The sequence below is a fragment of the Phyllobates terribilis genome, unplaced genomic scaffold, assembly GCF_046119375.1.
Source record: "Phyllobates terribilis strain yellow unplaced genomic scaffold, ASM4611937v1 Scaffold_2__4_contigs__length_985480577, whole genome shotgun sequence".
In the NCBI taxonomy this organism is placed as follows: Eukaryota; Metazoa; Chordata; class Amphibia; order Anura; family Dendrobatidae; genus Phyllobates; species Phyllobates terribilis.
Window position 1 is genome coordinate 217,988,372 of NW_027362762.1, and position 13,084 is coordinate 218,001,455.

The 13,084-nt window shown below is 41.8% G+C and overlaps 1 protein-coding gene across 1 annotated transcript in view; it reads right to left on the bottom strand.

Annotated features, from left to right (window-relative positions):
- Positions 1 to 8,382: 8,382 nt before the first annotated feature.
- Positions 8,383 to 13,084, bottom strand: part of DNAJC15 (DnaJ heat shock protein family (Hsp40) member C15) — a 42,828-nt gene continuing 38,126 nt past the window's right edge. The window contains exon 6 of the mRNA XM_073670306.1: positions 8,383 to 8,618. Within this exon, the coding sequence (XP_073526407.1) occupies positions 8,548 to 8,618 (71 nt within the window). The 3' untranslated portion in view covers positions 8,383 to 8,547. The remainder of the gene's footprint in view (positions 8,619 to 13,084) is intronic.

The following is a 13,084-nucleotide window of genomic DNA, read 5'->3' on the forward strand; positions in this document are numbered from 1 at the left end:
ACTTTGGAAAAGTCTATTTCTGAGAGACCAGTGGTGTCAAACTTGATTCCTGATTGCGCCACAAAATCAGGAAACAGTGGCTCATAATTTTAGGGGAGCAAGGTCCATAAAGGGGCCAGTAACGGTGGGCGCTGGTTCAGCTTCTGTCCTGAGGCGTCTTCGTGGCAGTTCAGCATCACCTGAGCATAAAGAGGAGGAAGAGGGGTCAGAGTCGTTAAAATAAAGGAAGGTGGCATCCTCTCCCTCACTGTCAGTGTCGGAGGCAAGGAAAGTGTATGCCTCCTCCACTGAATACCGGATTTGGGACGAACGGGACATTTTTTTATGTATGTGGTGTTTGTGTGAGTACCAAACTTTATTCAGTTGTGTTTGTGTGAGAATGCTTGGTGTAAACTTTTTTTTTATTTTCAAAAGAAAAAGGTAAAAGAAAAAAAGTAACAACCAGAGGTTGATCACTAATGTGTGTTAGTGATCAGCGTTCGACGGCTTTAGGACGCACACACGTAGTGCTGCAAAGGGGTGGGTGAAGATAAAAAGTAAGTTAATGAAAAAAAAGTGGAAAACAGTGAGCAAGAGTGCGAATAAGTGATTTGCGTCACTAATCAATGCTTGGCGGCTCCTGGATGTGCACATGGAGGTGGTGCAAAAGGGGGAGGAAATAGTAAGTGAAAAAAAAAAGAGGAAAAAAGCGAGCACAAGTGCGGATCAGTGACTTGCATCACTGATCAACGCTCGGCGGCTGCTGGATGCGTGCACGGACGTGGTGCAAAGGAGGGTGAGAAAAATGGACAGAGACAAAAAAATAAGTCCTGGAAAACAGCGAGCACGGACGTTATCAGTGATTTGAGTCACTGATCAGCGCTCGGCCACTGCAGGAAGCATGAAAAAAATAAAAACTGCCAAAAATCGAGCGATCAAGTACTGATCAATGAGCAAGTACTGATCAGTGAGCAAGTACTGATCAGCGCTCAGTGGCAGAAAGGGGGTGTGGATCAGAGATTAAAAAATCTGTCTTCTGACTTCACCAGAAGACGCAGTGATTGTGGTGTCACAGGCTTCTGTGGCACCACAAGGCCCAGAACGGCGCACAATCTGACAGAGTGACCACCCTGTACAAATTCGAAGCTACAATGAGGAAGTACAGGGCAGTCACCCTGAGGCCAGACTGTGTCTATGCGCTGTGATTGGTGCAATCGGTCATCGTCGATCCAACCAATCAGAGCTGGCTCAGGAGAGGCATGGCGTCGCCAGGCACCAGCCTATGATTGGTGCTCTTACAGCACCGATCCTAGGCCGAACATCAGTGTTTCAGGCAATCTGATTGCCTAAAACACTGAGAAATGCTGCGATTGACAGCAATTGTAGTTGCTGGCCGGGGGTGGGGGCACCGGAACGTTGACGCCATCTACCCTGAGATAAGAAGGCACCGGAATTTTAATGTGATCACCTCGAATGTTGTCACAGTGCCGCATTAAAGGGGAGACGTATCTATACGTTCCTGGTCGTTATGGCCCAGGCCACAAGGAAGTATAGATATGTCTCACGTCAGAAAGGGGTTAAAGAGATGGTGAGTGCGATTTTTTCTATTTCTTGATATATATAAATATATATTACACACAGTGGCATGTAAAAGTTTGGGCACCCCTGGTCAAAATTACTGTTATTGTGAACAGTTAAGCAAGTTGAAGATGAAATGATCTCTAAAAGTCAAAGATTACATATTTCCTTTGTATTTTAGGCAAAAAAACATATTTTTATCTTTTACATTTTAAAAATTACAAAAAGGAAAATGGGCCAATGCAAAAGTTTGGGCACCCTGCATGGTTAGTACCTAGTAGCGCCCCCTTTTGCAAGTATCACAGCTTGTAAATGCTTTCTGTAGCCAGACAAGAGTCTTTAAAGGGAATCTGTCACCCCCTGGGAGATATCAGACCTCTACTATGGGCATAGAGGTTATAGAAAAGTAAATCTATACTTACCTGTATGGCCCATAGTAGAGGTTTCATTGTAGAGAAATGTGTTTTTATCAACTCGATTTTGCACAGGCTTCGCGTCCCCCGGACGCCAAGAAATCCCCAGCTACCTCCTTAGTAATCCCCGACTATGTGTTTAGTTAGCATATTGCCCCCTCCCCTGCACATCACAGGGCCCTGTGACGTGCACTGGTCTCCCTCACTTCCCGCGCATGCGCAAAGCACCACTCACATAGAGCGCGCTTTGTTCCCTTCCGGCCCTGTCTGTCTGTAAACTGCGCCACAGGGTTCTATTGTGCAGGCGCCGGGGAGTTACTGACTTCGCGGCACCTGAACAATAGATCCCTGTGGCGCAGTGCACAGACAAACGAAGGGGACGCCAAGCCTGTGCAAAACCGAGTTGATAAAAATACATTTCTCTACAATGAAACGGGGTAACGGATTCCCTTTAAATTCTTGTTTGAGGGATTTTCATCTATTCTTCCTTGGAAATTTCTTCTAGGTCTGCGAGATTCCTAGGTCATCTTGCATTCACTACTATTTTGAGGTCTAAACACAGATTTTCAATGATGTTCAGATCAAGGGACTGTGAGGGCCATTGTAAAACCATCAGCTTGCGCCTTTTGAGGTAGTCTAATGTGGATTTTGACGTGTGTTTAGGATCATTATTCATTCGTAGAAGCCATCCTCTTTTCAACTTCAGCTTTTTTACAGATGGTGTTATATTTGCATCAAGAATGTGTTGAAATATCATTGAATCCATTCTTCCCCCTACCCGTGAAATGTTCCCCGTGCCATTGGCTGCAACACAACCCTAAAGCATTAATTCACCCCCATTCCGAATGGCTGGTGAGATGTTCTTTTCCTAAAATTCTGTGCCCTTTTTCCTCCACACATATCTTTGATCATTGTGACCAAAGAGTTCTATTTTAACCTCATCAGTCCACAGGAATTGTTTTCAAAATGCATCTGGCTAGTTCAGATGTTCTTTTGCATATTTCAGATGCTGAATTTTATGGTGAGGACACAGGAGAGGTTTTCTTCTGATGACTCTTCCATGAGTGCTATATTGTGCAGGTGTCTCTGAACAGCACAATGTAACACAATTCTAGAGTCTACTAAATCTTTCTAAAGGTCTTTTGCAGTAAAGCAGGGGTTTTTATTTGCCTCTCTAGCACTCCTATGAGCAGCACTCACTGAAATTTTGCTTGGTCTTCCAGACCTTATCTTGCGCTCCACTGTTCCTGTTAATTGTCACTTCCTAGTTACATTTTGAACTGAACAAAGAGCAGCTTGAAAACGCTTTGCTATCTTTTTATAGCCTTCCCCTGCTTTGTGGGCCTCCACCATTTTCAGAGTGCTTGGCAGCTGCTTAGAAGAACCCATGGCTGCTGTTTTTTGACACAACGTTAGAGGAAGCTGTGTTTTTATAAAGCTGGTAAATTTACATTTCCTGGCCTTTTCTAAGGATGATAGTAAACAAGCCATAACCCTAACAGGCTAATTAAGGTCGGAAACCTTGGTCAAAGCTATCTGAGCACAAAAATCTCCAAGGGTGTCCAAATTTTTGCATCGACTTATTTTCATTTTTAGAATTTTTAAAATGTAAAAAATTACAATATTTTTTTTTGCCTAAAATACAAAGGGAATGTGTCATCTTTAACTTTAGCCCATTTAGAGATAATTTTATCTTCAACTTGCTTAACTGTTCACAATAACAGTAATTTTGACCAGGGGTGCCCAAACTTTTACATGTCACTGTGTGTGTATATTTATACAAATAAATATACACACATACATACGTACATAGAGAAGTTAGCTCGGATGTGTTCCTGTACTTACTGTATGTAGTAAGCTCAGTTCTGTTCCCATATTTCTGTAGAAAGCTTAGTTCTGTTGTCGTATCTATGTAGTAAGCTCTGTTCTGCTTCCGTATCTATGTACTGAGCTGCGTTGTGTTTCCGTATCTATGTAGTAAGTGTTGAATCTTTGGTGAAGATATTTCTATATAGAAAGTGATGTTTTGGATCCACTCCATGGTAGGTGTAGTGGACTACTAGATTTGTATCTGGGGTGCTGGTGTGACATGTCTGAGACAGACAACTAGGTAAACTATAAGGCTATGATCACACGTTACATTTTTGCTGCTTTTTTATGCAAATTGAAAGCTGCTTTTTACAGTACCAGCAAAAGCTATGAGAGTTTCAGAAATCTCATGCACACACATTGAATCGGAAAACTGCTGCTTTTTTTTAAAACTGCAGCATGTCAATTGTTTCAGCGTTTTTCACCCATAGAAAGCAGTGGGTAAAAAGCAGCTAAAACATTGCCACTGGTTTTTGTTGCATTTTTTGTGAAAAAAGCATGTACAGCACGATTTGAAACCCATTTATTTTTGTCATTTTCTCAAGTTTAAACCAAAATGTGTTGGTCTCCTCACCGAAGCCTGGCAGAGAGGGTTAGTGCAGTTTAAATTCGTGATATGTGCCAAACTAAAAATTGCCTGACCAATGTGTAAAAGTAAACGGTGCCAAACCTACAAAATGCTCTGCTAATGTCTTAGGTAAACTATTCTGGACCAAGTCAACTCTGGGAGTTTTTACATTTGGAATTGTGTATTTTTTCATTAACTTTTTTGTTCAGAACAGTCACTTTTTTCAGACAAACATCTTTTTTCACTAAATAATTTGTTCAAATTGCCCTTTTTTCACATACACCTTGCATTGGTGGCCCAACACTTTGCATTGTTTATGCTTGTATGGTGGAAGGAAAGATGAACTTTAGGATCCTGAAAAACACAGCAAGAAAAGCAGCAAAAAAAAGCGAGCATAACCGGCTTTTTGTCTGCAGCTGCCAAGAGATCAGGTTTCTGCAGCAGCAAAACAGCAACATGTGAACATAGCCTAAGGCTGTTGTGGTTTAACATCACTGAACTACGCTGCACCAACTACGTCTAAAGCAAAATAAATGACTATACTAATTTTTACTCCTTCTAAAATGATGGTGCTGTTACTAACAGCTTGAAAATGTATATAGTATTGCACTTGTGTCTCAATATATACACACCAATCACCATTTTTTATAACCTTGCTACCTCTGCAACCGTAGATAAGCAGTTAAGGATGGACAGCTGCAACTTGTGGGCCAGAACTCTGCGATTGCCCCACAGGCTAAAATTCTCCAGCCTTTGGTTTGCATTATATACTGATGTATGTGTGTATAATTACGTGTGTTATACACTGATTTGTGTGATTAAATATAACGTATGCACTTGCTTGTGTGCGCGCGCGCATATATATTATATATATGTGCGCGCGCGCATAAATATTATATATGTGCACAGGGGTTTATCATTCATAACAGCATTAACAACAATTTGAAGGGTATCAGCATCTTCTGCCGTATGCTCACTGCTGCACTATTCAGTCTGCGCATCCAAGACTCGGCATCAGGCATTATGATGCCACTAGATTGCGCCTATGTGCAGAACCTCAGTCTGCCTATTGCACAGACCGAAGCAGCACATCGGGAAAATGCAGCTAAGTGAGTAGTGTTTATTTAATCTTTTAAATGTCAGTACTTGTGGGGGACATGATGCTGTTTTGGGGCTTTTATAATGTGTGGAGGGCTATAGGGGCATCATACTGTGTAGGGAGCTTTATGGACATAATAATGTGTGTACGGGGAAATCATACTGTGGGTAGGGGTTTGATTGGGCATCTTACGATGTATAAGAGGGCTGTGGGGACATCATACTGTGTATAGGGGACTGGTAGGGACATCATAGTATATCCCCTCAGCCCCCAACATAGTGAGGTGGGGTGCTGTGGGACTTATTTTGGGGGGGTGCTCTCAGGAACCTCATACTGTGTGTGAGGGGCTGTAGTGGCCTTCAAACTGGTAGGTATTATACTGTGTTGAGGCCACTGTGGCATCAATGTCTGAGAGGCACTGTGGTGGCATCATTCTTTGCTAAAGGCACTGTGGAGTCATACTGTGCACGTGGGTGACAATTCACTGTGGGAGTGTCATATATTATAAGGGCCGTGAAAGGGATAAAGTATATGGTGAGAGCACTAAGGGGTTTGGGTATTGGCATAATTACTGTGTACATGATGCAAGATACCATGTACCTCTCCCTGTTTTTAAATGTATATATAGTGATGTACAAGAAAACAAAAAAAAAATGGAGTCAGACCATATGTTGATATAAGTGCAATGCATAATAGGTGTGCATTCACACTGTGGCCATTTAACAGACAAAACCTAACATAAAAACAAAATGAGCAAATACTCTGTAATAAGTGAATAGTAATAGTACCCTAACTGTGCAGCCTTGCCCCCTTTTTGGGCAGACAATTTTGTTTATATAGCTTTCCACGAAGAAGTGGCAGCACAGTTAGGACATGGTCCTGATCTGCCCTGGTCTATTTAGAGGTTTGTTGACACACAGTGATGTGAACTACAAGATTTAGGCACTATCCCAATTGGGTACACCTTGTCGAAGTGGGAAGGCTTTTATGCTTTTTTGATCAAAATAGTGTTAACCATGTACTACTACATTACTTATTACAGCATATTTGCTCATTTTGTTTCTATCATAGGTTTTCTATAGTGATTTGTTATATAATGGATGTGTGCGCATGTTTTGATGTTGCAGAGCTGTGTGTTAATATAGAGCTTTATGTTTTAATGTAACATTTGTGTGTGTGGGGTATTATGTCAGGCATCAGACTTTGTGGAGGTAATGTACTGCAGGGACATAATACTGTGTGTAGAGGGCACTGTGGGGGTTTTATGTTGTGTGTGGGGTATCAGACTGTGGGGGGAGAATATACTGTGGGTGCATCATACCGTATGATGTGAACTGTGTGTGCATTCAATTATGTAGAAGGGGGCACTGTAGGGACCATGAAAGGATACCACTGTCAGCGAACACTAATGAGCCTCACCAGGAGAATATTTCTGTATGGGCGCATATAAAGAACTAGCTGTAGGAAGGGTTCTGACTTGGCATAAAATAAAAATTGCACCACAAAGGTTTTAGGAGTCATTAGAGCACCTGTAGCTTAACCCTTCCAGTATGCAACTTTCCATTCCAAGACATGAATAAATCCACTAACCTGTCTAATCTGTATTAGGTCTAAGGGATCTATTTAATAATGTTTTCAGTTTATATTGTAAAATCCGGTGACAGATCAGCTTTAAAGCGACTCTGTCAGCAAAGAATGACAGTTCAAACCAAGTACTGGCACTCGGTGCATCAAGGCAAGTAGGTGGGAAGGTGCACTTAAATGTTTGGCCACACCAAGGGTGCACCGAGCGCCTGTACTTGGTTTGAACAGTCGTTCTACGCTTTAATTCACAAAGTAGGTGTCTCCACATTGTGATATAAATGACATTTGTTTTAAAAAGCATAACTGAATAAGGTCATTTGACAAGGAAAAAGCATTCATTTAAAAACAAATTAGTTAATTAGAAGATTGAAATAAAATGGCAGGAAATATAGCATTTAGGCTTTCTATAGGGAACCTCTATTGCAGCATGCTAACATTTATAGGTCACTACACGCTCAATATATCACATGGCTCATTGACCTCACAACACAATTCACAAAACAAAGGTAGTGTAGCTCACCGATGCATACTCCATTAACACAGTAGGCCTGTACTTTAATTTCCTCCTAAATATTATGCATCTCCCAGCTCACAGCCAGGGCTGAACATTCATAATGATGCCAGGCATTGTTTTTCTGCCCACTCGCATAGACTGATCTTTTGAACTTACAGCTTATTAAAGCTCAGGGGGTCCTTGATGAGTCCTATAAAATGTCATTTCTAATGTGCTACGCATACAATTTACATTTTATATAATTGCCAGCTCTGACATTTCCCTTTAAATAAAACGGATAGCTTTCCCTCCCCTCTTGTTGAAGTTGTTTGTGAGTTTTCCGCTCTATTCAGCCAGTAGTCGTTGATTGCTGGGAGAAGCTGGCAGCGACTAAAACATTTTATTACATATTTATTTTTTTCTCCACATTACATGGACGTGCTCTGCATCTAATGTATAAAGACGATGGTCCAAAGAGAGAGATGATTGTGAAGCTGGCGGATGGCCCCTTATAAGAACAGCTGGGATCCAGGCACAGAATGTGATGAAGTTTCTACAGCTCCTGCTCTTGTGAGCATGCCAAGGTTACAGCAATGTCTATTTGCCCGGGCATGTACACAAAATAGGCTGAAAAATATTCAGATTCTGGAGAGATGGCTGATTTAGTCCAAACTTAGAAATGTAATGTACATCCATGTAATTGAGATCATGCATGGCACTGGTATCCGGTGTTCGGTTGTAGTTTTACCATTGCACAATTTCCTTGCAGTTGTATGAAAATACAAGAGAAAGGAGACAGTTTCTCTCATCAAGTATATAGGTTTATAAAGTGTATAAATAACATTTAAAAATAAAAAAAAAAATAAAAATAAAATCTTGGTAACCGGTAGACAAGCGCAGGCAGTGCGCTATCTTTCCTGCCAGCAAATAACTTAATACACATTAATTATTTGTTTCTCTTCTGTCATTGTTTTGTACTAGACTCCAGTAAGTCCTTTGCTTCATTTATTTTCATTGCTATATAAGGGGATCCGCCTAAAACGAAAAACAAAAGATTTAATCAGTAAAACGCAAATTAAATAGATCAAATGCATGTAGTTGTTTATTTCACTTTCCACAAACATGATATGCTGCCAGCGGAGTTCTAGCGCTTTAAAATCTTCTTTCTTTGAAGGAGTGACAGCATAGATGACTGCTGTTAATAAATTAAGCCGAGCATCCATGCAAATCGCAGTATCCACAAGCAGTGCTAAATCAAAGAAAAGACAGAGGAAAAGAGCAGCAAAAAACTGTGAACATATCTGTGTATGTTTGTGTGTGCCTGTTTGTGTTAACGTCTTTGTGAGCAATGTCTAGAAATACGGCTTTTATTAGTGCAATAAATTTAAAGGGGTTGTCCAATTTAATCAAAAAGCTACACACAGGCAGCAACACAGCTAGGTAATATATACAAACCCAATTTTACCCTTTGAAGCTATTGAATGGCTGCAGCGGTCAGGTGTGGGGGGGGGGGTACAAGTTATCACTGTTACTAAGGAAAAGAGAGGGTCAATGGGGAGAATTGGGGAGGCAGTGCTGGAGCACAGGGGATGATATGGTTAAGTATAAGATTCCTTTTTCTATAGTTCAGCCTGTGTGCCGATTTCTAAATAATTTGGCCAACCCCTTTAATTATGCATACAAATGTATATTCTAAATTGTTCCCTGCCATGTTGTACCTAAATAAATAAATATTTAGGCTCATGAACCTCCATATAGTTTCTAGTTCACACAGAGGCTTAGTTTTCACACATCCACTCACAAGTTATTACAGAGGTAAAATGTATTAGAGTTCAGACAAACTCCAAAGTTTAAGGACCAGTCACATCTGCAAGGTGTACTGTGTTCGGGTATAGGAGCTCCATGCTATCTACATACACTGGTCTGAAAATCAGACCAGACTAGCATATGCTGTGGATTTTCAAGTCAGCGTGGAAAATAGTCCACGTGCATGAGCACATAGAGCTACAAAAGGCCTGGGTGCAGTTTGTTACACATACAAACATATGGACTGACGATATAATCATAGAATGTTAGTTGGAGGGGACCTCCAGGGTGATCTTGTCCAACCCCCTGCTCAATGCAGGACTCACTAAACCATCTCAGACAGAAGTCTGTCTAGCCTCTGTTTGAAGACTGCCCTCTCGTGGCAGCCTGTTCCACTCATCCATCACCCTCATTGTCAATTTTTTTTCTCTAATATCTAATCTGTATCTTCTCCCTTTCAGTTTTATTCCATTGCTTCTCGTGTGTCCATTTGCAAATGAGAATAAGGATGACCCCTCTAGACTGTGAATATATTTGTCTGAGGTATCCTAGAAGTAATGTTTTTAGGTGTGAATACTTCTGAAATACAATAAAACATGCAGTAAATACATTCCTCAACCACAAATCTGCAAAAACACTAGTGCACAACCTCATCATTTCCCGCCTCGACTACTGCAACCTCCTGCTCTGTGGCCTTCCTTCCAACACTCTTGCACCCCTCCAATCTATCCTAAACTCTGCTGCCCGACTAATCCACCTGTACCCAGTTATTCCCCGGCCTCTCCTCTCTGGGCAATGGGGAGCCAGTGAAGGGATAGACAGACTACAGTTCAAAACCATAACCTTGGCATACAAAGCCATCCACAACCTGTCTCCTCCATATATCTGTGACCTAGTCTCCAAATACATACCTACACGCAACCTCCGATCCTCACTAGATGTCCTTCTCTACTCCCCTCTTATCTCCTCTTCCCATCCCCCCTACTCTGGAACTCTCTACCCCAACATATCAGGCTCTCGCCTACCGTGGAAACCTTCAAAAGGAATCTGAAGACCCACCTCTTCAGACAAGCGTACAACCTGCAGTAACCCTCGCTCCATCATACGACCAGCTCTGCCCTCACCTACTGTATCCTCACCCATGCCTTGTAGACTGTGAGCCCTCGATTCTCCAGTACCAGTCGCCGTCATGTTTTGTTCAAGATTATTGTAATTGCTCTTGTATGAATACCACCTTATTCACATGGAAAGCGCCATGGAATAAATGGCGCTATAATAATAAATAATAATAATTTCTCCCTTTGTATAGAGCAGTGTTCGTCAACTCCAGTCTTCAAAAGTCACCAACAGATCATTTTTTGGGATTTCCTTAGTATTGTCCAGGTGGTAATTCCATCACCTGTGAAATGCTAAGGAAATCCTGAAAACATAATCTGCTGATGGCACTTGAGGACTTGAGTTGGGGGGGAACACTGGTATAGAGGTTCCAAACGGCTCTTGTATTTGCACTCCTCAAGGTTCGAGAATTGTGTCACGTACGTGGTATGTGGAACCACTGTGCCCCGGACCGAGGAGTACCTGGAGGGGCGTAACTAGGGGACTCGCCCAATCCGACCCCAGACGCACGGCAGCTTTACGACTCCGTGATCCAGGGAGGGACGCCCAGGTGCTACTCCAAAACAGACCAACGGACGAACGGCAGCTGGACCCAGTAGGACAGGTAGACTGGCTTGCACCGGAGTGCAGCAGGCTTGGCTTGCACCGGAGTGCAGCTGGCTTGGCTTGCACCGGAGTGCAGCTGGCTTGGTTTGCACCGGGGTGCAGCTGGCTTGGTAGCATGGACTAGTACGCAACCTTAACAACATAGACTTTAGAACAGGAAGGTTGCTCAGGCACCTTTCCTGCTGGGAGGAAGCAATATATATGTAATGTCCCACAGCCATTGGCTGGGGATGTAATAACAAGTGCACCTGCTGGCCCATTAAGAGGGTGGGAGTGCGAGCCCTAAAGACACGACCAGAAGCCCTGCTGGAAGCAGGTAGAAAATGGGGGAGGGAAGCGCCGGCCGCAGCGCGGGTGAGTGAAGTGACATGCCTGAGTACCTGCCAGTCAGAGTGGGGATCCGGCGTGGTGCTAACAAATTGTAAAATTACTAAGGCTAATAAGTATCATGCTCAGCTATTCCATGTGGGTGGGAACCTAACAAAAAACATCCAACTTTTCATTGGCTGGTAATATATACTGTCATCACACCGAGCTCTGGCTTTTATTGGTTGGGCATTGTGATTATCCACTTACTTGGTTGCCCAGCTGTTAGGCTAATAAGTTATATCACTGTAATAGGTGGGAGACGAAAGCGGGAGCTGTCCTCTATCTATAAAGTAGTTTTGTTTTGGCTCCGAAAGTTCTGCCCACTCAGGGGTATTTTCGTGTATTGATTCCAGTATAACAGACAGTGGTAAGCCAACACCCAACCTTCACAGTACAGTACCAACAAGGGGCCATATTTGAAATAAGCAACTACATTTGTTTACATTATCAATGCATTTTATTTGACCCATCAAATAAAACCAATTCAGTGTACCTTTTTTTGGGTAGAGCCTACCCCATAAATTTTAGTGGCAACTCCACCAGCGACTGTGAATGTACATGATAACCCATGAACCCTACTGGAGAACTGGCATAAACTAATAGCAACTATTAGAGTCAGAATTTATTTATTTTTCTTACACACCTTTCAGTCTAGTATACGCACTATGCTATCAGTTCCATGCCATATTTAAAGCTTTAAAAATAAACAGGGCAAAATAAAGGTTTTACATGATCTCAAACCTATATTGTTGGCGATGTAATATGACAAAGACAAAGCTGATGACCTTTGCACTAATGCCTTTGTATCCACTAGATATCACAGTAAAAGAGAAACATGTTCATAGGTGGCTCTTTGATTGTTGTAATTCAACAATGTGGTTATAGGATTTGACCTCATGCCCCGTAGGAAGCATCCTTTCCTATACTCTGTATGTTGACCATTATGCCTGGGGAATCCAGATTTTCTAGTAGACTACAACTTCCAATGAAGAAATAAGGAAGGCATTAATTATAACTGTATTAGGGACCGTCTTGGGATCTTCCTCAGGTTCAGGACATTCTGATAAGTGCCTATGACACTAATACTTAATTCTAGAAACTCATTTTGCTCCATGACTTTGCAGCAGAGCAGTCACCTGCCCAGGAAAAGCGATATCTTTTCTTGCTCATTTCAGGCAGGAAAGAATATTCACGATAGAAACAGGTCATAAAGTATAAAAGGAACCCAACGTTTAATATAGTTGTTTATTAACATGAAGAAAGCACACAAAATGTCTTGGCAGAAACAATCTACTTCCTCAAGAGACATAATCAATTACACTTGGTCGCCACCTTTATTGTTTTTCCATTCACCAATAAAACACTGATTAAAACTAAGTTAATAAAGCTGTAAGAATTTGATAGTACATTTTTACTGCCCTTTAATAAATGGGGGCAGTAAAAAGAAATAACTGGTGTCTGACTAAAATAACTATCTTTTTTCCCTGACATATTGCATTATATGACTGCAACTGCTTTGTTACGAAGTAACCCGGTAGTGTCCATCTCCTTTATAATACACATATTGGGGCAACGGTGAAGGACTTAACTAGTGTTGAGCCACC